General features: G+C 34.5%; 1 protein-coding gene across 4 annotated transcripts in view; it reads left to right on the top strand.

Moving 5' to 3' along the window:
• Positions 1-26,270, top strand: part of THSD7A (thrombospondin type 1 domain containing 7A) — a 603,286-nt gene that overhangs the window by 459,602 nt on the left and 117,414 nt on the right. For all 4 annotated transcript variants that reach the window (XM_016160722.2, XM_016160721.2, XM_016160720.2 and 1 more), the window contains 2 exons: positions 7,839-7,994; positions 9,332-9,544. In XM_016160722.2, the coding sequence (XP_016016208.2) occupies positions 7,839-7,994; positions 9,332-9,544 (369 nt within the window). The remainder of the gene's footprint in view (positions 1-7,838; positions 7,995-9,331; positions 9,545-26,270) is intronic.

Here is a 26,270-nt window from a genome sequence, read left to right as displayed (position 1 = left end):
CAAGAGAATTTTCTTTTAATTGTGTTTTAGTAATCAAATAAGTTTGTTTGATGAAAAAAAAAATACTATTTTAAGAAAAAGATAGATTTTTAGGTCAGATAGTGGAAAATAAATACAATATCAGGAGGTTTTGAGTGCCGAAAATGCTCAGCTGTTTTGTTAAATGGATGAATGAATTATTAAACTTATTGCATTTTTCTCAACCTTTGAGCCCTAATATATCTTTTGCATGAGTACAGTAAAGGCGTGTCATTTTACAAATAGGTCTGAACAAGACTGAGTGTGTGATCTCTGATTTAAACAATTTTGAAAATCCAAATATACTTTTCATGGTAAAAAGAGTTAAAAATACACATGTGGTATATTTTTAAGGCACAAGAACAAAAACTAGTTTAAGAAATCAGTATTAAATATGGATGAGAATCTAAACTGTTTCGTATTAAATACTGATGATTCATTTTCCAGATGAATGTCACATGTAGTTCCTGCTGTCACGCCCCTCCCCCCAACACACAGATAACAATAACCAAACATTGTTTTAAAATTTATTATGTGTTCTGGTCAAGCCACACTTTGTATTATAGACTTCAGGGAGCTGGGGTAAGAAATGAGGGAAGAACATTCATAGTATAGTGAGTGGATAAAAAAAGCATGGTGTCTGAAGTCAAATCTCAGCTGCCACTAATTAGCTGTGTGACCTCAGGCAAGTTACTTAATCTCTCTGTGCTTCAGCGTCTTCATCTTTAAATTTGGGATTACAATTGTACTTATTTCATGAGATTAAAAGAATTTGTTTAATAAATTCAATATAAATATTTACTATCACTAACAGTATAAGTACAGAACCTCCCACTTTAATAGTAATTTAATTGGACAGCTAGTTCTTGATATTTGGCAGAATGAAAATTTAATTTTCATTCTCAACTAGGACACAAAAGTCAGAATAATTTTTACTAATAGGCCAGCAGGGTTGATGTTGAATTATCTTGATAGCCTCATTATCTTACGTTACTATAACACATACTATATTAGAACCCCATTAATTATGTTTTAATTCATTCTTACCTTTATCAAATGTATTTGCGTGTACATGTGTATCTGTGTGTCTATGCAGACCTTACATATTATTGAAATCCCCTTATATATCCTTCCAAGATCACATGGAGTAGTAGTTTGAGGTAGACCTGAAGATTATGGATCCAAACTGCCTAGATGTGAATCCGAAGTCTACAATTTCTTAGCTGAGTGACTTTGGGAAAGTTGCTTAACCTCTCTATACTTAGTTTTTCCATTTAAGGATACTTATCCCTTCCCCACCAAATGGGGATAATTGAATACCTACTCCATGGGGTTTTGTGAGAGTTAAATTAATTAATATGTCTTAAGTACTTAGAATACCACAACATTGCCTGGTACATAGTAAACACCGATTAGCATGTGTTAGTAAATAAATCACATCCCACTCCATCTATAAATGGAATTCTTGGTTCTAAATTTTAGGTTTAACATTCCTTGCTTTTCTTTATATATTTGACTTGCCCTTGCTCTTCAGTCAGAGACAACCAGGAACACATCTGTAGTTGAACAAGTCGGGTTTATGTCTCATAGGGAGGAGGGATTCACAGTGTCAGAAGGACTTATTGTAGGACTTGGGTTTGGTTGCAATTTTTTTAGGAGGGTTCTAATAACTGTGCTTTGCCCTGGGTTAAATGTTAGAAGGAAGCAAGGATAACTCTATGACCAGGTATCTTAATAAACCTTATTTGGAAGGAGGAAGGATTAGAGGGAGACTAGTGCTATAATTGGTGAAGAAGCAGAACTCGTATTAGCAGGAAGAGGGGAATATTTGATAATTTTGATGGCTCTCGCAGTTACCTTGGTTTTACTTAGACAAATTATGAAGTAGTCTTGTGTGTGTGTGTGTGTGTGTGCGTGTGTGTGTGTGTGTGTGTGCGTGTGTGTGTCACTCCATCTTAGCTCAGAATGGCCTTGTCTGATCTGATGCTCTGTGAAATGGTTGATGTCCAACAGGAAAACGCCATGGCATAGCTCTGAGAGCAGGCCAGCTACTAAGAACACCGAGGTCTAGCTGAAAGGATCAGACCAGTTCCCAGGCAGTTGTGGCTGCTCTCCACTTTCCCAGATTTACTAATTTATCCCAAAACATTATGATATTGCTTGGTTTTTTAAAACCTTATATGAATAGTATACTTTAGTATATATTCTCCTACTTCTTTCACCCTTTAACATATTTGTGGGCTTCACCATATTGATAATTGTGCTGTAGTTCATTTATTTCTACCTCTGTATGGTGTTAAATAGTGTTGACATCTGTAGTTTAATATCCATTCCGTTTTTGTTGGACACGAATTATTTCTAAATATTTGCAATTATCTATAAATATCTCCTGAGGTAAAGGTTTGATCCTTTTACCAGGGTATATACATCTTCAATAGGAGTATGCACATCTGCAGCCATTCTAAATTATTTTTAAAAAATTTTCCAAAATAGTCAAAATAACTTAGATTTCCACCAGCAGTGTTTAACTGTTCTGACTGTGTCACATCTTCCCCAGCACTTGGTATTGTTGAACTTTAAATTTTTTGGCAAACTAGTGGATTTAAAATGTCATTTTAGATTTTGTTTTTTTATTCAGTCTGATTATTTCTGGCTTTAGTGGTTGAAGTTAGTCTTTTGCATTCATTTCATCTACCTTATTCTCTTTGTTCCATTTTTTCTGTTTCTTTGTTTCTCCTTTTTTCCTTTCCTTTGAATTGTAGTAGTTTTGTTATTACATTGTTTCCCTTGGTTCAGAAGTTATACATCCTTATCCCAGATAGATAGAGATATAGAGATAGAGATTACCTTAAAATGTCCAAATCCAAATGAACATAATCTATAATTAATATATTTACCTTCCTAAAGGGGTTAGACTATTTCACCTCTAATTACCCTTCACAACTTACATATTATATAGTCTTGTATTTTAGTCTTATCTTGCTATTTGTTACTCTCTGTTAGTTTTCTATTGCTCTCAAAACTAACTACCGCAAACTTAACACCTGTTTTATAGTTCTTATGTCAGAAATCTGGCTTGGGCCTCACCTGGCTAAAGTCAAGGGTGTAGCAGAGCTGCATTTCTTTCTGGAGGCTCTTGGGGCGGATCTGTTGCCTTGCTCATTCTGGTTGTTGGCAGAATTCATTTCCTTGTGGTTGGAGGACCGAGATCTCCATTTCTGTACTAGTTGTCAGCTGGGGACTGTTCCCGGCTTCTAGAGGCCACCCACATTCCTTGGTTCTTCTTACCCGCTTCCGCCAAAGCCAGCACTGGCACATCAAGTATCTCTCATGCTTTGATTCTCAGTTCCTTCTTCTTCTGTCTCATCTTCCTGACCCATCTGAGAAAGGTTCTCTGCTCTTGAGACATGTGATTAGATCGGGCTCACCTGGATAATCCAGACTAATTTCCCATTTTAAAATTTGAACTCCGAGTCATATCTGCAAAATCCTTTTTGCTATTAAGATATCCACAAATTCCAAGGATTAAGGCATGGAATTTTTGGGGAACTATTTTTCTGCCTACTACACTCCCCTATTTAACCATTAGATTTACACTATTACAGTCAATGTTTTCTTTTACCCGCATTTAATATTTCCTTTGACTGCAATTACACGTGCCATCTTAGACCCTGCTTCTGTGTTCACTTTCCTTTTTATGAAAAATAAATTCTTTAGGAATTTCCTTAATGATGATCTATTATAATTAAACTCTCATTTTCTATCTGAAAAAAAATGCCTTCTTTTTGATAATTAAAGAATTCTAAATATGCAATTCTAGGTGCCCCACTATCCCATTAAAACTGAATGTTCTGTGACTTGAGATCAGTAATTCCCAGGAAGAGGCCAGCTTTAGGATTTTACTACCAAACCTGATTCATGCTGTGAATTTTGGGAAGCCTTTGAGGATTTTCCTTTCTTGGGATTCCAACTCTATAATTAAAATGTTTTATTTTACAAATAACATGAACTCTGCTTTCAGGAAGATAGAGGAGATGTAATTTCCCTTAATTCTCCTGCTTGAAAAAAAAAAAATTCCTGGATATTATTATGGAGGAAACAAACTATGAGATGACTCTGAAAGTCAGGGAGAAGGAGGCAGACAAGATAGATGGTACCCGTGTCAGTATTCTGGTTGTGATACTATAGTTTTTTAAGCTCTCACCATTGAGAGAAACTGGGTAAAGGACATATCAAAATTTTATAAAGTTACAGTTTCATGTGAATCTACAATTACCTCAAAATGAAATGTTTAATTTTTAAAATAATACACTAGCTATTCTTAGGGGTTATAGAGTGAGTGTTTTCATAATACTTCATTGGCCATGTTGCTGTAAACAAAATTCTTAAGTTTGTTTTCTATACTGATTTTTTTCCCATTTGTAATGCTCTAAATATACAAACACAAAAGCGTACTCATTTTTTTGGTTTGTTAATTCTAGAAAAGTTCATACATTTTTTTGTGACCTCATGAAGCATATAAAGTAAATTATAATTTTATAATTGAATATCTTTTAAGCATATGAGAACAATAAAATTTCTCCTTTATTTTTATGGGATCTACAACATGATTTTAAAAAATCAAATATATATATATGTGTGTGTGTGTGTGTGTGTGTGTGTATATATATGGAATTTGTACTGGATGAACAAATTTTTAAGTTGTAAAATTATATAAGAATAATGAGTAGGCCATTATAGAAAATGCAAATCTCAATTTTTGAGAATATGGGATCAGCAGTAAACACTATATTATATAATACAGAACTATAGGAATGATATCCCACAAATTAAACTGTAACCCAGTAAGATCTCCAGGATCTGTCCTTTAGCTCATTTATTGACTCACATTTATTCCAAATAACCCTTGGGCTATTGCAAAAATGTAATCGACTTATAGTTTTGAGGAGCTCAGCTAGTATCTGTGCTTTGCATTAATCAATATATATGCTGTTTACAAGAAAAACCTATAATGAAAATCACCAGAGGAATAGAATCATACACAAACATGTACTCTCTCCCTATGTTTCTTTGATTAATGAAAGAACTTTATATATACTGTATAAAGACATCTATTAAACTGAGGTTATTTTTCAAGAATTATATTATCTCAGTGTTAACTTGGTTAGTTTAGAAGCTGAGATCTCAAGAGTATTTTGCTTCAAGCAATACTTCCACGAGCCTTTATTCATCACATTTTTAATAACTCAAAAATTTTTGTGACTGATTATTTTATTTGATTCATTTAAAATACACCAAAAGCTTTATAATATAATATAAACTTTATAATGAAAATGGCCAGGAATTAGAAACACAGTGTTTTAATCTGTTTTCTTGATAAAAACTTGTTTTCCTCCTAAAGTTTTCAACCTTATATATAAAATAAATTTCTTCAGGTCTAATAGTCTTCACGATTGCATACCCAGTAGACTTTTGTTCATGGTACTTACGATTTCTAAAACAATATAGTAACACTAAGGTTTTTAGTCAATTAAAAAAATTAATGAAGACTTTTCATATAATTATACACGCAATTCTAACTGAAATGATGTCTGAAAGTTTACATAAGTGAATTACTTAAATTAATTTGCAGTTAAAGTTTTCTGTAACTGTGGACTTTTCTTAGTCAAGGTTCTCCAGAGAAGCAGAACCAACAGGATAGATCGATAGATGGATAAATAGATGGATTGATGGATAGATGGTTAGATGGATGGGTGGATAGATGAATGGGTAGATGATAGGTAGGTACGTAGGTAGGTAGATAGATAGATAGATAGATAGATGATATATAGGAGGAAATTTATGTGGAAATTGGCTCGTGTGATTATGGGAGTGGGGCCACTGGTACAATTCCTGGTTTCCTGGAACCAGGAACTTTGATGTCCAAGGGCAGGAGAAAAATGGATATCCTAGCTCAAAAAAAAAAAAAAAAAAAGAGAGAGAGAGAATGCCCCCTTTCTCTACATTTTGTTCTATTTGGGTTCTCAGTGGTTAGGATGATACCCTACCTATACTGGTGAGGGTGATCTTTCTTATTCAGTCTATAGATTCAAATGCTAATCTCTTCCAGATAGGCTCTTACACACCCACCCCAAAACAATGTTTTACCAGCTATCTGGGCATCCCATAGCCCAATGAAATTAACACATAAAATTAACCATCACAAGATTCTTATGCCTGTAAAGATATTTAGAACAATTTATTTTATGTGAAATATATATTACTGATGTCAAATTATGTTTTATTTTCAGAGAAGTGAAGCATTTATTTCTATATTTTCTGTCATTAGTATGCCAAGTACTTTCACTGTTGCAGAGCAATAAAATTAATCATTTTGGCTTTGGCTGATGTTATAGTGCACATTAACAACAATTCTGATAAACAAAAATGCTCATGGTCCTTCATACTAAGCAAATTAGGAGTGCCCAGTCATCGATTTTTACTGCAGTATGTGTGGGAAGTAAGGAGGAGTGTAGGGAGATAAGCACTCCTAGAAGGAAAAAAGAAAAATAAAACTGTAGAATATTTTTTCAGAACTGAAAAATGGTGGGATAAAGATGAGTTAATGCAATAGACTTTAGGTAATGCGGATGATTGTATGTTTGTATATGCAGAAAGTTGAGGGTACACAAGACCTATAATTTTCCTTAGAGTTTAGACTACAAGTGTATGTGTGTATAATACTTTCATTTAAAATTTAAGGTGATATTGCTTCAATAATTTCTCTATGAGATTCTAGGTGCAATCCCATGGAATTCCATAGTCCATTACATAAAGAGAATGAGAATTATCTAGGACCTCTATTATTTCACTTTTTTATGCTACAGCTTTGAGCACTTCATATCATCAGAGGGAAACAGGAATGAGTTTTTCTTAAAGGAAGTGTGTGTCCAAAACATTTACTTCTTAAAATTTTTATAATAAAAGTAACTATAGCTATGTATTATACAATATACAACTAAATGAGATTTTTCTTTTGCTGTCTAGATAGCTTGAAATACCTTTCTCATGTAGTCATTTTTAACCAGAAATATGGACACATCTTGATATTAACTGTCAAATATATATGGTATACAAAATAGCAAAACTGTTAGCATCAAAATAGAAAAGAAGAGAAGCAAGCAATATTTATCCATAGTTCATTGGTCAATTTAGGAACAGATGTGGGCAATTATAAATTAGTCTCCTTAGCAATTCTGAGATTTGGATCACATAATGCAGATAACATATTCAGTAAAAGTTCTGGAAAGTGTCTGGTGAGTCATGCAGCTAGAGGTAGAGAGAGATGGCCCAGTTGGTGGCATGAGCTCTTCCTTCATCATATCTACCCATTCCTTCTCTGGGAATCAAAAGGAAAGAGAGACTGCTCCTCCAGAAGCCACTCGTTGCAAAGCAGTAGGCCTTGTTTAGTCCTCTAAAGTAGATTCCAATTTCTTGGAATCTAACTACAGAATGTTAGAGAAATTGAAATTGACCTTAAGGATTATTTAACTGCTTAGGGAAGTTAGGCTCAGCATTATTAATTACATGGCTAATTAGTGGTAAAGCTGGTGATCAAACAATCTGCAAGACTTCTCGTCCAGTGCCTTTGACTACGTTATCCTGCTTCCCTTCACCTTGAATTTCTTCTTTTATTCTCAGGATGTATCTGAGAAGCATTGAAATAGTGTCTTGGTGGCACTTCTTTAAGCATTTTCTTTCTCCAGACATGCAGAAGAATCATATTGTTGAACATAACAATATGTTTAATTTTTAAGGAATCTCTGTTTTTCTCCAAACAGCCTCAAAGCCAGTGGATTTGAAATATTGCACTGGTCCCGTCCCTAATACTACACAGCTGTGCCACATTCCCTGTCCTACTGAATGTGAGGTTTCACCTTGGTCAGCTTGGGGACCTTGTACTTATGAAAACTGTAATGACCAGCAAGGCAAAAAAGGTATGTAATATTAACATGCCATGCTTAAAACCCCCATCAATTAAGTCAAGGATGAATTATTTAAAAATGCTACTCTGTGTTCCTTGTAATTATTCATTTGTGATATTTTCCAGAATGGCTAAAGAATATTGATTGCAAAAGATGAATAAAACTATTCTGGTGATGATACCAGAAGATTAAAACTGAAGAAAGTAGGCAAGATACTTGTTACAACAGATGAAGAACATCTCAGGCAATTTAGTACAGTGATTAAGATGAGCTGTAGTGTCAGACTTACCTGGATTGGAAAACCTACTCAGTCCCATATTGTTTAGACAAGTTAATTATCTAAACGTCCTCTTATCTGTAAGAAGAATGTAATAACATCTGCCACCCAAGTTTTCTCTAAAGATTCAATATACAATAAACATAAAGCACTTAATTTAATGCCTGACGCATAGCTAGTGCCCAATAAACAGAACTCATTACTTTGAAGGTAAAAACAAAAACAAAAATGAAACTATTGCTTTTATGATGCAAATGATATATCTAAAAAGAATAGAAGAAATGTAATGTTTTATTACATAATAGGCATGGTAGGGTGATTTTCACATGATCTGGTAATTGAAACCATTTTCTTATTTTGTATCAAAGACAATGTCCTAATGATTCTAATATGTTCACATAGCAATAAACAGACATTACTTTTGTTATACATTGTCAGGAAGGGCAACAATTAGATGCACAACAATTAAAGCACAAAGAATGATTTAGAATAGTCCTCATTAGAGCCCAAATGGTTTATATTCCTAATTCAAATTTCCAGGGAGTCTAAAATCAACGAAGACTCAAAAAGACAATTTCTTTGAGACTATCCACCTTCTCAGAGGTTTCTGTTCAAATTTAATTGTGTGATAGTGTTGAAGAATTTAAAGTAATGGCACTTTTGTCTGGTCATGAATACTTCTGAATAGCTTGAGATTTCATTGTTTCTTTTAATATTTCATAACTGCAGACTTTTCAAGCCAAGCAAAATCAGTCTAGAATCTCTCTCCTCCTCCTCCTCCTCTCTCTCTCTCTCTCCTTCTCCAGACCTAAAGGAGATGGGAGATATATGTCATTTCTTGCATTATTCTTACTATAGGAAGCTCACACCAAAAGTCCCTCCTTGGCCACTCTGTTTATTCATTCATTTATTCATTTAATAAAACATTAAGCTAGAGTTTGGGGGATATGCCATTGATTAAAGCAGATATGACTTCTACCGTCTAACTTCATCCAGCTTTTGCTAGGGGATTCATACAGCCTTCAGCAACCCTGGATGGTAAAAATATATGTTTCCTTTCCCAATAATTCAGGTTTCAAACTGAGGAAGCGGCGTATTACCAATGAGCCAAATGGAGGCTCCGGGGGCACTGGGAACTGCCCTCATTTGCTGGAAGCCATTCCCTGTGAAGAGCCATCCTGCTACGAATGGAAGGCAGTGAGGCTTGGAGACTGTGAACCAGATAATGGAAAACAGTGTGGTCCAGGCGCTCAAGTGCAAGAGGTTGTCTGCATCAATAGTGACGGTGAGGCAGATGTATCTATCCTGCTTTTATGAATGTCTCTTTAACCCTGGAGGTATGCTTTATACTATGTTAAAATCTTGTCTTCTCATAACTGGTTTCATTTACACACATGAAAATAACTGTTTCTTACTTCTTCCCTTTCTTCCTTCCCTCCCACCTTCCTTCCTTCTTTCTTTTCTTCTTTTCTTTTCTTAATGATATAATTTAATTTCCAGATTCCCAAACTACAAGGCCTATGGCAGCCTGTACTTCCTAAATCAACCTTCTGAGCTCTAGGGTCCTCTGCTCTAAGAATGTCATAGAGCCACTGGGATGGTGATTTTTCTAATGGTTCTTTTCCTCAACTACAGGAATTACTTGGACTTTTACAACTCATTTTTGTTTGATAAAATATCCTTTCTTGTTATCCCTGACATAAAATTTTTACATTCTTTCCAAAATTACTGCTACTGTTTTGAGGAACTCCTTTTACTCTTCAGCAATCCCTGAATCACACTTAGGAAACAGAAATTCTCCAGATGTGGTTTAAACAGTGGTCCCCAACCTTTGTGGCACCAGGGACGAGTGCTCCTATGCCTGATGTCTAATGCCTGATGATCTGAGGTGGAGCTGAGGCGGTGATGCTAGCACTGGGGAGCGGCTGCAAATACAAAGCTTTGCTCGCTTACACACCACTCACCTCCTGCTGTGTGGCCCTGTTCCTAACAGGTCATGGACTGGTACTGTTCAGTGGCCTGGGGTTTGGGGACCCCCAGTTTAAAACCTCTGGGTAAAATCATCTCTAAGATTCCTTCCTACTCTCTAATCCTCTGACTCTGCACATCAGAGCAGCATGGGCACCAAGTCTTAGTGTCCGGTTGTTTGACAGTTTATGCTGTTTACAGCACATGCAGAAACACTCTGGTGTCCCCTTCAGGGGCACTGGAACATCTGGTAACTGTCATAATTTCTTCCATCCTATTTTCTTCCAGTAAGCAGAATTGTTTCCTCCTGTGACTCAGTCACTGTTCAGTAGAGAAAGATACTCTCTGGGGTAAGAGACTGACAGACACTCTTAATACTGAGAAATTAGCCTTTCGACTTTGAAATGTATAATGTCATCTTTGTCCAGAGCCCAAGGCAGTCTTGCAAGACAGCACTAGGTAAAATATGAACCGGCCCCTGAGGCTGGAAGGTGCAGAAAGGGATTATTGCTCCAGATATTTTACAATGGATTGTATGTATTCTGCTTTTCTTCTCTGTAGGTATAATTAGCTATGGTATAGCCTCTCTTTAGCGTTTAGTTGGTTCTGTTCTAAAGGGAAAGAAAAAAAAGAGGTTGACATCTAGGAAAAAGAAAGCAAAAAAAAAAAAAAAAAGCATTCTGTGTACTTATACACCGAAGTACTTCAATTCCTCATTTGGATTAGATGGCACTCTATTACCTTCTGAGTTGCTATAAAAACAGTAAGGCTCATGTTTATTTTGGTAATGCCCTTACTGATACTGCTTCTTGATTTTTTCCTCAATTCAAATAATTTCTCTTATCCCCTTTAGACCTAGTGAGGAACTAGGATCCCGCATGTTGTAAAAGGTGTATTTGGGTGAGCTAAAATTTTTAAAAAGTTTAAGATGAAAAGCTAATTGTACATGGAACTTCTGCCTAAATATTATCAAATGAAAAATCAGATCTCACTATTGCAATGATCTTCCTTAATGTTTGTGCAAATTGAGTATATTTTAAAAATGCTAGAGGAACTGGCTATATGAAACATGTCAGTGGTTAATTCTAATTTTGTTAGGCAAAAAATATTTTGTAACACAAATATTCACCTCCTAAATTGTCTTGTGGAACATGGAAGAACAAGCAGAAGAATGAGTTAGACATGTCTAGTTATATTGAAAAGTAATGTGTGTTAAAACCTAAAAGGCAAATGGATAACTCAGAATATATCTAAGCTGGTTTCACATTGCCTGTCTCACAGAGAATGAAATAAAAATGATAAGTTGTATGCTATTGATATTCAATTTGTTATTATTGTCCTTTATCAGGACACCTCTTTCATCAGTAAATTTTACTTCTTGACATTAATTAGTTGTAGTGCAACTCAATATTTTAACTCGTTCAACTACATGAGTATATAAAGTCAAGGAAATTCTCTATTATTAAAAATCCTAGAGGCTACTCAAATTTATATATAATTGAAACATAATTGTGCTGATAGAATCAGAGCAAAAGCTGGAGACCCGTAAATGCTACTCCAGTATTATTACCATGTGGTCACCTGGTAAGTGTTTAGCAGCTGCACCAAATGTTGTTTTGTAATTAAAGCGAACCCAGGGAATTAAAGTTGATTAGTTGTACAGGCTGTACCTCTAGGCCTGGCTGCGGCTATAGATTTTGTTTTATAATTAAGTTAAAGCTCAACTAGGGAAATGAAGAATTAGAGCCTGTGAATATAGCAAACAATAAAACGGCTTTTTTCTCCCACATTCCTCACAAATTTTACAACTTTGTTAATGACCTCAACACATTTAAAGTCTCTATTTTTTCCTGGTATAGTCTTTGTCTGGGCTTCCAGAGATCATTAGGCTTTGTGCTGCTGTTTTCATTTTTCCAGTTGTCAGCTAAGGAGCCGGACTGGGGAAGGCTGGTGAGAGCGCCCAGGAGGAGCCCTGAGTAGCTTCTCTGATGGAGAAGTGTGACATGCAAGACCAAAGGGGGCTCAGAGGACAATTAGACTCTCCAGAAAGAGAAACATCTTACGTGTCATTGAAAAAATATTACTCATAATTTAAAGATCGTCAGAAAATCTATTTTAGATATCAGAGCACAGATACAGGAGTATCCAAAGATCTGGGGCTTGTATTTGGGGGTGAGGAGACTACTACAGGATCGCAGATCTATGAGGAAACCCAAAATCTGCCCTATTTTGGTTTTGTGAAATTTGTGAGTGTTTTATTTAAAAGTGGAAATCTAGTGAGGTGACAGTATTTTGTTTCCCAAATTGATTGGTTAGAGACATAACAAAGCAAAGCTTTGTAGTGGGAGAAAAAAAATCTATTATCTTATCGATTACTTAAGGGAGACTGTAAACTGAATATTGTTTCCATATTTTCCCCCTCTCTATTGAAAAATAAATGATGCCATCCATATTTCATTACCATGTGTTCTATTTCAGGTATCAGGTATCGACACCTTTCTGTGTGAATTTCAAAACCACAGTTGCGTTATTTTGCTTTGGGTATTACTTTGTAAAGCAGTGAACCTCAGCAGTTTCAAAATGGCTGCAACTTCTATGCTGCCTTTCTTATTTCTCTCCACATTAGTAAAGATTAAGATGCTTCACATTCGTGCTTGACACAAATTTTTCTGAAACCAAAAAATAATATTTCTATGGAAGTAAACTGATACAGGAATTTAGCATTCCGCAGCTACTAATGGTGCCGTAGTAAGAGCAGTAGCCAGCCAGGGCCCTCAGTGTATTATGCCATTCTGGAAGTACAACGGCTCTGACTCAACTCCTTCCTCTTCCATTGGGTAAAGTGTAACAAAACACAAATTAATGGGAATGCCATTATTGTATGGATAATCTTGAATGACTCAAATTTATTTGTCAAAAGTAACTAACTTACTTTAAATGTCATTAACAACCAGTGTTTTACATATACCTAAAACCTGATGGTAACACACCAGTGTGTCATGTCACTGTTGTTAAAAGCTATTGGATTATTAGTAACATCTGTCAAATAATTCCTCATGTACAGCTAGAACTATGCCAATAATATTAGATGTTTATGTCATATATAAGTGGATATAAAATATGTGGACATATGTATGTGTTCACTATATGCAAATATTTTTTTCAATTTACTCTGTGAAATACAAGATCTGTTTTTGCAGAGAGTGTCCTAGATTCTCCAGTTAGAATCTCCTTAAGTGAGTGCTGTAAAATCAGATTCCTAAGCCTTATCTACAGAATCAATGAATTATAGTCTATAGCGGCAAGTCTCAGAAAGCTGGATGGTTCTGATGTGTAGTAAATTTTGTGAACCACTACACTAAAATGACAAAAGTATTGTTTGGGTGGAACCTAAGACCCCCTCTGTTACTCAAAGACTCCGAGCACTAAAGCAAACTGGCTAGATTTGGGAAATGCTTAAGGAGAACTATGATTAAGAAGATATTGAGTTGAGGAGTGAGGCAAGCCTTTAAAGTAAGTTTTTCTGCCTCTTTTAGGAACCATTTCTGCATATCATCAGAAGTAGCAAAAAACCTGACTGTGAAAGATGGAGAAAGATAACTTTAATATTCAGAGCACTGGCTTGTCATGTAACTGTTAGTCTTTCTAAAATTTTTACCCCCTGCTCCTTTCTTCTGCAATAAGATATGTGTCCACATATAAGTAGAGGGAAGGGAAGACTTGAATGCTATTTCTTAACTAAGTAGTTCATGTTATACTTCTTTTTTCCCATGTAGTCAGTATTAAGAGGAATATAAGGGCACATCATTTTGATAAACTGAGGTAAATATAGAAATAAACACCTACGAAATATTGAAAAATTACAGGACTCAGTGTGGAAAGAGAGCAAGGTACTGCTCTATTTTATGTTATGTCTTGTAAAATTCGTATCCAATTTATAAACTGTATAAATACTGAATTAAAATTTTTAAATATATATTTATTAAAGAGTAACTGTTTGGAGGGGGACAGAGGTATATGTGATAAGGATTAGAGGATAGGGAGCAAGGCACCAGGAATAGAAAGAAAAATTACAAAGCTTATAGTTGAGACTAATATTTTGACTGATTGAGAATATTCATAAGCTCTCCTAGAAACACAGGCCAGGTCAAGGGTTAAGATGCACAAAATTTATTAAGGATGTGCTCCCCGGAGAAACCAGTAAGAGAAGGGAAAACAAAGAAGCAAAATAGAGAATGGCAATTCAAATGTCTATAGAGCTAGATGAGAATGCAATTTCAAAAGCATGATCACTCTCTGGAACTAGAATCTGCTTCTTAACACCAATTACACAGCCATTACATGGAAAAGCTGATTTTTTAAATGCAAAAATATGCTCTATAACTGAATTGTTTTTTCCATAATTTAAGCAATAAATCAACTAAGTTTCCTTCCTGTAGAATGCTACTCCATTTAATGTGTTTGGAATATAATTAGGTTAGATATTATGCTTAAATCTAAGGTCTCTTACTTTACAATTAGGATCATCTAACACTGTTGATAGGCGTTTGTTTCCTATAATTGGGTTGAGATTCTCTATTCAGTTTGTTCTAAAGATGATTTTTTTTTTAATTTAAGGCAATAGGTTATTTTTCAGTGTTAGTTTGTACTAATCACAATTTTATTTTAGCCTTAAAAAGTCTGGCATCAGATACCCTGATCTTTCTCCTCTCTCCCTTGCCCTCTCTCTGTATGGTTATTATATTTTGATATATTGCTAATAAAACTTTTACTTTTGATTTCAAAAAAAAAAAAAACACCAGGATTGAGTCAGTGTTCTTTTGCACAGCAATGTCTTAGCAAAGAGTTTTCTAAAGAGTTTTCTTTTTTAAAGGAGTGTGAATTTAGTAAAAACCCCAGATGACAGTTAAGTAAACCATAGTTTACTTACCACTTAATGAGACAATGTTATAAATTTCCCACTGAGTGTTAGCTACCACTTGAAATGGCAAATAGAAGAGAAAACAGCCTTGTATCTTATCTTGAGTGGTCAAATGCCTTACCGCAGCCCAGGGGAGCTATTTTTCTCATAGCTGGGTCAGTAAAACCCAGTATGGATAGAAAGCACACTTTTCAGTCAAATTAGGCAGGGGTATAATTATGAAACCTAACAGATGTGTATTCCTTACATTATCCGGCCCCTTGTAGGCTTCTTTGACCCTGCTTAGCTCCTATCTCTTATGTCAGCTTTGTCTTCCCATCGCCTCATTGCTCCTACATTCCTCTCATTCCCTTCTTACTGTTACCACTCCAGATGGCTTGCTTCTTTCTGCTGACTCGGTAAAGAATGACAGATCAGCAAAATTTAGGAAAAGTAAGGTTTATTAAATATGTCTGAAGAGAGAAACAGGCTACACCTGAGATGGCTATACCCCGGTGAATTCGGAAAGTGTAACATATTATGGTCGTAATGGGAGGATACAGGGGCGGTGCTAGGTAATTGGCACGTGAGGTCATTTTGATTGACATTTTGCCGTATATAACCCTGTGTTTACTGCGCATGCGGTTACCCAGATTTCAGTCTGTTATAATTGGATTGATCAACTTCCGGGCATGTGTATGATGATGTGAGGCGGGTATAATGAGGCTCCTGTTAAAAAAGGTCAGCCGACGTGCTAACTGCGCATGCGCTTACGGCTGGCCCAAACCGGCGGTTGTTTTTGTAGCTCTTCCCCATAATCCAAGATGTAAAGGTAATTTTTAACCATAAAAATGGGTGTTTTAGGGAGGTCCTAGGGGAGGTCTCTGGGTTGGGCCTTCATTCCCCCATTGCTCATGTCTACCTAATTGCCTAACATTACCACTCGGGCCATGTGTCATTTAAGTCTGGCTGAGTGATAAACCACCTCAAAGCTCACCAGCTGAAACCAAAACCAATTAGAATGTCTCCTGATTCTGGGTAGTTGCTGTTCGGGTTTCACCTGGGCTCACTTGTGGAGCTTTGGCTGTGACCAGGAGGTCCAGGGTGGCCTCCCTCCATCTACTCTTCTGCAGTTCGCGCTGATTGTCTGCTAAGCTATACATAGTGTTGCTTCTCCACATGCACTCTCATCCTCCGATAAGCTAGACCAGCTTTCTTACATGGTGGTTTTAGGGCACTGCTTCAACAGAACGCAAGCAGAAGCTGGCAGTATCACGTCTGCCACATTCCATTGGTCAAAGCAAATCACAATGGCACCTTGGATTTAACGGGTAGAAAAATACACTATTCCTCTTAATGAGAGACATTACAAAGAATCATGGCAAATAATATAATTTACTGCAGTCCACTGGTCACAATTGTTTTTACTCCCTCCACGTGCAAAATATACTCCCTCCATATCCAAGGCCACCAAAATTCTCATGCAATTGTATCATCATGCTTAAAATTCACCATCTCATAATCTGCATCTAATTCAAATATAGATGAGGCTTCTTGTGTACAGCAGTTGGGGTGTGGCTTCCCTTCGTTTTCTTCTTTTTTGGGCACACATTTATCTTGATTTCTTATTTTCAGAGGAGCTTTTTTTTTTTTTTGAAAGTGGGAAAAAGAAAATGAATCATACAATATAAACTATTGGAGAGTTTGAGCTGTCGGGTACCAGAACTGACTTATATTTTTAAAGAATAACTCATGTAGCTTTATTGAGACTAATCTTTAATGAAGTGGAGAAGTGAAGAGGCTATTGTAGTAATTTAGGTGAGAGATGGTAATGAAGTTGAGACAAGAGCTACAACAATAGAAAGGGATAGGGCATACTAGTTTAAGAGAATTAAACTAATTGGGAAGAACCAGGGCAGTTAATAGAGATCGCGGTATCGCAGGATCAGGTTTTCCTTATTCTGGGATTACAGATCTCCCACCTAAATCATCTCTTAATCATCATGTCATTTACCTGCTTGAAATTTTTTGCTGGCTTCCTGTTGTCTTTTGCCTGAAGTTCAAAGCCATTTGAGAATCACAGACGGTCTCCCCTAAGCTCATCTTGCCCATTTTACCAATCATTTTTTTCCTGTATTATACTGTTTATATTTTACTCTTACCCATTCTATCCTCTATACTGTTAGTTACTATGGAGGAGGGGTAATGACTTATTTACTTTTGTGTACTTCCTAGCACTGTTCCGCACGTAACAGATTGCCAGTAAATCTCTGATTCATCACTGAATTCTTGCTTTTATCCCTAAACATTATGTCTTTTTAGGAAATTACTCTCAATGTCTCCTTAAGTAAACTTTTGTTATTGCTCTCACTGAAAATTCAGACTTTGCCTACCAGATGTCAGTTAAAGTATGACACCAAATTGCACACTCTATTAGCATCTCGGAATGCCTTCAAATTCCATTACTTTAACATCCTAGTACACTACAGCAATAGAGATACTGCATTTGCATAAAGAGAAAAAAGAAACAGAATGTGCATAAAAACCTATAATCTGAGGGATTTCTCTCAAAGTGTTTTATTAGTAGACATTTTTGAGATTCAATTTTCTGGAACCCAGTCATTGAAGCACAGAGTATAGCGTCAAATGCTAACTTTGCCACTTTCTTTGGCAAGTTATTTAAATCCGCTGTGATTAAATTTCCTCATCTGTGAAATAAGGATAGTATAATTACCTTATAATATTGTGGAGTATAAATGTTTAGTGCTAAGTACTTGTTTAAGTATTTGTTGTTATTATCATTCTTCTGAGATGAGTTCAATAGTGAAAAAGTAAGCTAAGCACAAAAAAAAATTTCTCTTTTTGACTAAGGATAAGAATTTTACTATCTACCCATAGTAGATAAAATGATTTACAGTCTATTTCACTTATTTTTATAATCTTTTTGTTAAATAACACCCTCATAAATAGGCATACTTTTAAGGAATAGGTAGATAGATTATAGATATGTATATATAAATATAGATATAGATATTGATATAGATGGCTTTAAAGAAACGGTTCCTACTTCTTATTCTATCAGTTGCATAAAATAAGTATGTAACAGTAAAATTTCATAATAGAGAATCCTTTCACCTGTTATTGAAATGAAACAGGTCTCTACATTGACATTTCTTTTTCTGCTTAATGCATGCTAATAATGCAAATTTAATTATTGATCTAGTAATGCCTTCTGAGAGAACTAAGTTATTTGAGTTTGACCAAATTTATTATAACATTACTATTAATTTTAAAGTAGATTATAAGTGTGCATCTTCTATTTGTCTGACTTAACAATTGCACTGTGTTACACCAGGACATTGTAGGGTTTTGTTTTTTTTTTTCTTTCCTTAGAAAGATAAGTCAATGACTATGGCCCGAAATTGGACCCAACTTGATTTTTAAAATCAAGGAATATTGTTGCAGAATGGCAATTAAAGGGGAAAAATCTGTAGTAATCTTTGAACTTCAAGATTGCTGGTACTGAGCACTACATTAAGTATGAACTGGGGAAAGTATACCTTCCCAAAAAACTCACCAAAAGCCACATTAGAAAATAAAAGAGGAGATGCCATTTAGCTATGATTCTCAATCTGATATTTCTTATGTCATAGGGGTACTTATTGTTGAAACAAGGAATGTGGTATCAAAAGCTACAAGATTAGTACAGTGCTTTTTCTTGGCTTTCATTTTGGCCAATAGATGAGTTTAGAATTTAAGTAAATTAACTAGTAAAACTTAAATATTTGATCTTATATCTTAGAATTATAAAACTTTGATTAAAAGGATTTGCTAAATTGATTAAAATTGTAAAAGATATATATTAATCATCTATTGCTTGCCTTCTCAATATCCACCCATTTTCTTATTAACCATGCTTTTGATTTTTCGTTAAGAAATTCATATATTCCTTAAACCTATTCACGAGGCTTGCTGGGATTGGTCCCACTTTCCAGCCAAGGCTGTATCCCATCTACCTGGCCATAATGATTGCTTTAATGATGAGCATATGACCCAGTTTGGGCTATGAAGAGAGAATATACTCAAGATCCTGTGCAGAAATAACTAAAAGAGATGTTGTAGCTGTCTACAGTTACTACATAAAAGTTGACAATATAAAAGGTAGAACTAGATATGGAGATATTAGTGTCACTTGACTCATTGGATCTGTCCTCACCTGAAGCTATTTTAATTATTACCTAAAGCTACTGTTTCAATCAGTAATGCATCTTCATTATTTTTACCCCAAAAGAGGTCTAATATACAAAGAGATTAGAAAGTTCCTGCTTTGAATGAGCTTATATTTGCAGATGTATCCAAAATTCACCTGTAAGCAATTATTCATGCTTCATTTTTTAAAAAAAATTTGTCTACGACAATATTGAAAAACTCCTAGAATGTATTTCAAAAGGGACCAATGTGACTTTTTCAGGTAAGTTCATTTGTACAGAAGATTTCTCAGTTAAAAGAATGTAGATGACAATCTAGCTGAAAGAAGAAGGACTTGTTTTGTGTCCTCAGAGCATTTGATCTCAGATCAAGAAAACATCCTTTTCCTTACTAAAGCAGGTATAGGCCAGCAGAAATGTGGAGTGACTAAAGTGCTTCAAGGTGCCCCTTTTTTGGTCACTACAGAATTTCCGCCACCTTCCTATTGTCTTTTACTTTTATAACATTAGAACATTCCATTGCTGGAATTCCTTGCTGAGCTGACAATAGAAAAGACATGATGCAACAAAATGTCTACCTAATATTTTTTATTAAGATTCCAGAATGTCTACTTTGATTCAGAGCTGTATTAGGATTTTTAAATAAGAAATGTATGCAGAAAGCCTCCTCAATATTTAGTCTGGGCTTTCCTAAGATACACAACCCACCCAGTACGTGGCTATATTCCAGGAGAGAGCTAGAACCCTCATAAACAACACTTAGAATTGGCTTGAACATTGGTTAGATTTCTAAGAGTCTGCTATCTATACTCATTCATTCGTTCCTATCACAATATTTATTGTGCTTACTCTGGTACAGGCATTGTAGCATGTGCTGGTGATAGTCATATTAGTGATGACAGTTTATGCTCAACAAGCACCCACCATCTAGTTGGAGATGGGAAAATCATTTAACACAGTGCAATAATTTCTAAACTAAAAATATGTTCAGAGCACTAAGGGGAAGAGTGGGCGAATTTTACTCTCAACCCTGGAGGTCACAGAAGGCTTTAGAAAGAAGATGACTTATGTGTTAACTCAAAGGATAAATAAAAATTCTTAAGAAGGTCAGTATATTTTAAGCTAAAAGCACAGCTTTGTAAAAGCACAGAGGTGTGAAAGAACTTGAGATGTTGGGGGAGCAAATGTTTGGGCATGTCACTGCAGAATTTGTGTTTGGAAAGTTGGGGGGAGATGAGTCTTTTTAGATAGTAGCAGATCATGAAAGAAGCCAAGTGAAAGAAACTTGGTTCCATTATATTGGAAATAAAAATGTTCTGATAGAGAAGCACTACAATCAGATCATTTAGAAGTAGAACTCGAACCACAGCAGGGAGAAAGGGAGGTTGAAATTCTTGTTCTCTTTAAAAATAAACCAAGAAGTCTATTTGGCTATAAAACAAAATTAGAGCTAGGAATAATCCTGAGAATTTTACTGTGGTGAAATTTGTTTTTAATAAGTGATGTTGATGCTCTCTTGTTCCCCTATCACACATTAAATTTGGAAAGGAGAGAAATGTATCCATATGTTTTAGAATCTACTTTTTAGGTAAAAACATTTTATGGGTTGTTATAGTGTGATGAAAAGAAGTAATGTTCCAAATTAGTTTGATCCAGCAAGTAAATGAAGGAAGAAGTTATATTGAATATTTTATTTTTTATTTATTTTAAAGAGTCCCTGATAATGTAGTTAAAAGAACATCTTTCAAAATTATTGGTGAAATATATATCCAAGCTTTATAATACACACCTCCGACATCTACATGAGTGTAAGAGGTTGACATATCACAAAGTATTGGTGAAAGCTGTAATTTTTAAATATCATATTTTATGTGCCAGGAATAGTTGGAAAAAAATAGTATAATTATATTAATGTTGTTACTTACAAGTAGTAGGTTGTTTAAGCTGCGTGTTCCTTGAAAAGATCTATAAATCATTAACAGTGATTTAAATGTTGATGGCTTTTACATTTTTTATTTAAAAATTGATTTTCTTATACTTTCACTTTGATACAAAGAATGTTATATTTATGTATTTTATGTTATTTTAATACATCATTTATAATGGAGTTTCTTAGCAGGATAGATTTATTTTTAATAACTGTAGTGCTAAAGTTATTAAACTGTACTCAGGCATGGTCTCTCAATTGCATTTGGGGGAAAACAGCAAACCAAAGTTGCATCTGACTCATAAAAGAATCCTTTACCTTTGTTCACAGTAATATTCTCTTAATTTAATAAAAACATTTCAAAATGGATTTACTCATGGCTTAAAGTATAGCTTTTAGTCAATAGAAAGGTTAATATCGATGTGAAAACATGATCATATGTATGAACAATATGGCTTTTATCTCCAAATAATACAAGTGTTTATCTCCTGCTAAAATCAAGAAAAGCAAGGCTGATTCCCTGCTGTTTCTTTTTTAAACAATCCCATAATCATTTAATCAAAAAAAAAAAAACTTTTTTTTGAACTCTTACAAAATTGTATTTCATGTTGATTTAGGGGTATGCATTAACCATACATTCTGAATTAAATACATCTTGATTTCTTTCAACCTTCACCTTTCTCTTAGAAGAGGATGGCAGTAATTCTTTTGAAGTAGAGCTGTCCTCCTTATTTTGGTGAACTACTCACTTTTTAAAGATAAGGAATATAGAGTTTAAGAGCTATTCAGAATTCCTCGAAGGGCTCAGGGTATATAGAGCTGTGTTTCTTTCTGGCTGGGCACATATAATATGTAAAGATTGAAAACATTTTCACAACCAAATTACCTCTGCTTACCTTATATATTCACCTATTTTGTAAAGTATCCATATCCAAAACAATATTATGTATCTGAAATAAATAGTTTTGACTTAAGGTTCACTGAAACAATCAAAAGATTATTCTGAATGAGTGGGGTTCTTGCTTTTTATAAAAACAGTGAATGTCTTAAACCTGCTCTAGCTGAAGTAGTCAGGAAGATCTGAACCTGTATTACTAGGAATTGACTACATGGCACAAATCTAGCAACCCCATTCCATTCTGGGAGCTTGCGAAGCAAAACTGTCATCCATCTAGAATAGTACCTCACAGAAGCCCCACACTGCACTGGCTTTCAACACTTCATTAAGGCTAGATTCTAAACACCACCACAGAACCAGGGTTCACTACAGTTAAGAAGAAATACAGGTGGTTACCAAACATATGAGAACACTGCCACAACAACAAAAAAATGCAAATAATGAGATAGTATCTATTTCCCTTATCTATAGTCAATAAAAAGAACACCCCATGATATGAAATAGAAGCTCCTGTATAGAATCGTTATAGGAGGAATTGTAAATTATTATGATATTCAGAATGTTGTTTAGAAATATATATTATAAACCTCAAATATGTTTATACTACTTCCAGTAATTCATCTTAAGGAATAATACCCAAAATGTGGATGCTTATAGAAAAATTATCTACAGCATGTACTGAAAGAGTAAGAGTGAATTAGCCAATAAAGAAGACCTAAAAGGACTGCAAAAAAGAATAAAGAAGAGTATTTCGTAAACCCATTCTTCTCTTTTCTAAAGTTTTAAAAACTCACGGATTAGTCATTTTTTCAAGTTACAAATTCACTTTTTTTGTAATTTTTGACTGGGATTCTGGGAATCTTAAAATGAATTTAGGAAGAACTGACATCTTTATCATATATTATTTCTCTATCCAGAGCATGGTGTATCCCTCCAGTATTTATCAGATTTTCCTTTATTTTTCATAGTAGAGATTTGAAATTTTTGTTACGTAGAAGAAACTCAAGGGAAGATAGGGGGCAATTTGATTGTTGCTATTACTTGCTTTTTATGGTGTCTGTGTCTCTCATTTAGCAATTATTTTCTAAAAGCAAAAGTCAATATATTAATGTAAAGACTTAAGCCATATTTTTAGAGATTAGGGATTAAAAAGCCAATTTTTTTAGTTATGACTCCCCTACTGAATAGTTTTTATGTAATTCATTGAACTTTTTGAATTTTCTATTTACCAAAATACAAAATTAACACGTAACTGAAAATAATCTATCTTTGGGTCTTAAGAAAATGTCTTTTTATTAAAATTTGTGTTACTGCCAAATAAGCAGCATTTTCCTGTAACTTTTTTTTTTTTTGTAGGTTGGGTATTGACTTGATCTGAGTTTGTCAGCCATGATAATCCTTTTATTTCCTTGGCATTCAAACTTTACGGAAATATGTAAAATGCCTTAATAGGTCTAGTGCAGATTATCCTGTGGCTGTTTATAGGACAGTGGAATAGTGAATAGAAAAAGGGACAGTGAATGTTTAATGAAAGAAAAAACATTGTATGTACACGTTGATATTTTGTTTAAATGTGTGCTATGCATTGATATTTTCATTTTCAAAGTACTTTCATATTGTGGTGGAAACCAAACATTACCACAATAAATATCTCCCCATAAGAAAAGCGAAAGCAATGGACTGATAGAAATTTTTAAAGAACTCTGTGTTATTGTTTCCACAGGCTTGATATAATATGATTCTTAATATACAGTGTTTTCGCATTCAACTGCTCATTATTTTATCTTTTACTTATAATTATTTATAATGATGCAAGATACCCTCATAAGAAAAAATTATTTTTTGAATTAGCAACATGTTTTATCTCAGATCATCTGATATGGTGGCAACCCAAAATAGAAACAATCAAAAAAAAAAAAAAAAAAAACAAAGCCCATGGATAAATGAGAAAAATATTTAAGAATAGTATGTAACAGTATGTAAATGTTAAGTCTCATCTATAAAGATGAGAGTATGTGAAAGAAAACTTGCATAAATCAATGTGATGAAATAGTTACACAAAGACCATTTTAAATAATACCAATTTCTACTAGTTCTTATTTAGACAGAGTGACCTACTGCAACTGGGCATTGGACTGGTGGCCTGTGGGTAAACTTGCACTTTTAAAAAAAAAATGGAGACATCAGGCTTCTTTTGGACTTCTAACTAGGAAAAACAGAGGATATGAATATGTTATGAAGTCCCTCCCTCTGGCAAATAGCTACACCCCTTTCTCTTTTCTTCAATTAGGTTTTTCCTTGACAGGGTCATTGAAGACCTCTCTATCAAAATCTTTATCGGACCCTAATTCTTTTTTTCCTTATTTTGGTCACAGCAAATGATTTAGGATCTAAAGAGCTTAGAAATTCTAAACTTTTAGAACCAATATCAGAAATCTATCTCAATCCTATGTCCAAAAGGGTTTAAAAAATCCTTCTAGAAAATAATGATCAGGTATAAGTTTCTCTATACAATTGCCTATACACCGAATTATTTCATGTAATAATGCCTGTATTGAAGACATTATCACAAAAGACACGTTCAAGTCGTGGTAACATTTACATGTTATAGTATGCATTATCTTTATGAAAATCGTAGGAAGAATTTACTTATATTTTTATTTTTTTGAATCAAAAACAGTTTTATCTCTCCTGAAAACTGCCCTAGAATGAATCTGTAATTAATTCCTCTATGTGTTGTCTGCTAAAAAGCTTAGAACTAAGACTATGAGGACCCTGTAACCAATGTATGGGATTTCTTATATACAAATATTTATGTTAATCTTATTTCTCTAATGTTTCTACTTTCTAAAATAAAAATATTTCTCATCTTTTTAAAATTAGCTAACTCTTAGGTGTTGCAAACCGCATTAAAACATTTTTTAGAACAAGATGATATATAAATTAGTTAATGTATTAAATTCTCATTTTCACACATCTACCTTACAAATTTTGAAGTGAAACAAACAGGAGGTCAGATTTGGAAGTCAATCAATCAGAAACTGCCTATTACTTGCTGTGTGGCAGTTCTTTCCTCCTACCCCTCAAGCAGTCAGTCATTCAAAGGAAAAGTTATACAATGGAAGCTCTGAGCTATGAAAACTCCTTTTAAGCATGTGGCCCTATCTTTGTGACCTCAGTGTCTCTGGAGAGTTCCAGCTCATTGCTCACACTTGGCAAGTTAGCAAATAAGTTCTTAAAAATTAGTGATGTCATATAAAGTTCTTTGAGAATATAAGGCTGTGTAAATGTAGTTGGCATGTTTAACTCCTTAAAGGTCTAAAAAAATAGAAGATGACCTAGGTGATGTTTTGTAATCAGAAAGTAGCACTACTACTAATGGGACAGCTCAGGCCGAGGACTCTTTTCCGTACCTCGCACTGCGTGTGTGTGTGTGTTCACATGTATGAAATGTCTGAATGTGTGATATGTTAATTATTACTATGTTTCTTAAATCAGGTTGATCAGTGACGTTTTAAAAATTTTCTAAAGATACACAAATTTTAAATGACTACATTTTAGAAAGCAATATTTGTGAGGTTTTTCATTAATAGCACAGTCAGCATTCTGATTTTCTATAAGCCCCTTCCAGTGTATTTGTAGACTGGTGATCTGCATATTGATCCCTCTTGTTTCCATGACTAAAATTGATTCTCCCTCCCTTCCCCTGAGACCTTTGCCTGTCATCAAACTTACTTTTTCTCTCATGCCAAAATGACATTTGATTGGATTATCCAACAGAAAGATTTTGTTGTTGAGCACAATCAATATGCTTGTGTTCACTGGTTTTATAGACCCTTCAATGACGATCTTCATAAATGAAAACTGGAACGTTCAGATCTAGAGAGATTATACCAAATCTTGATTTCTTTTTTTACAATCGTAACCTCTTTTATCAACCTAAATTAATATTCAGCAAGTCTATTCCTAAAAATACTCATATGTAAATATGATATCAATCAATCAACAGACATTTCAAGTACTTTTTATTTTCACAATATACAAAGGTATACACGTGGTTCTTATTCTAAAAGATTTTAAATCCCAGTGGCATATATAGAATATATGCAT

The sequence above is a fragment of the Rousettus aegyptiacus genome, unplaced genomic scaffold (genome assembly GCF_014176215.1).
Source record: "Rousettus aegyptiacus isolate mRouAeg1 unplaced genomic scaffold, mRouAeg1.p scaffold_m13_p_13, whole genome shotgun sequence".
Taxonomy (NCBI): Eukaryota; Metazoa; Chordata; class Mammalia; order Chiroptera; family Pteropodidae; genus Rousettus; species Rousettus aegyptiacus.
Note: the sequence above shows the minus strand (reverse complement) of the source record. Positions and strands in the feature narration are given on the sequence as shown.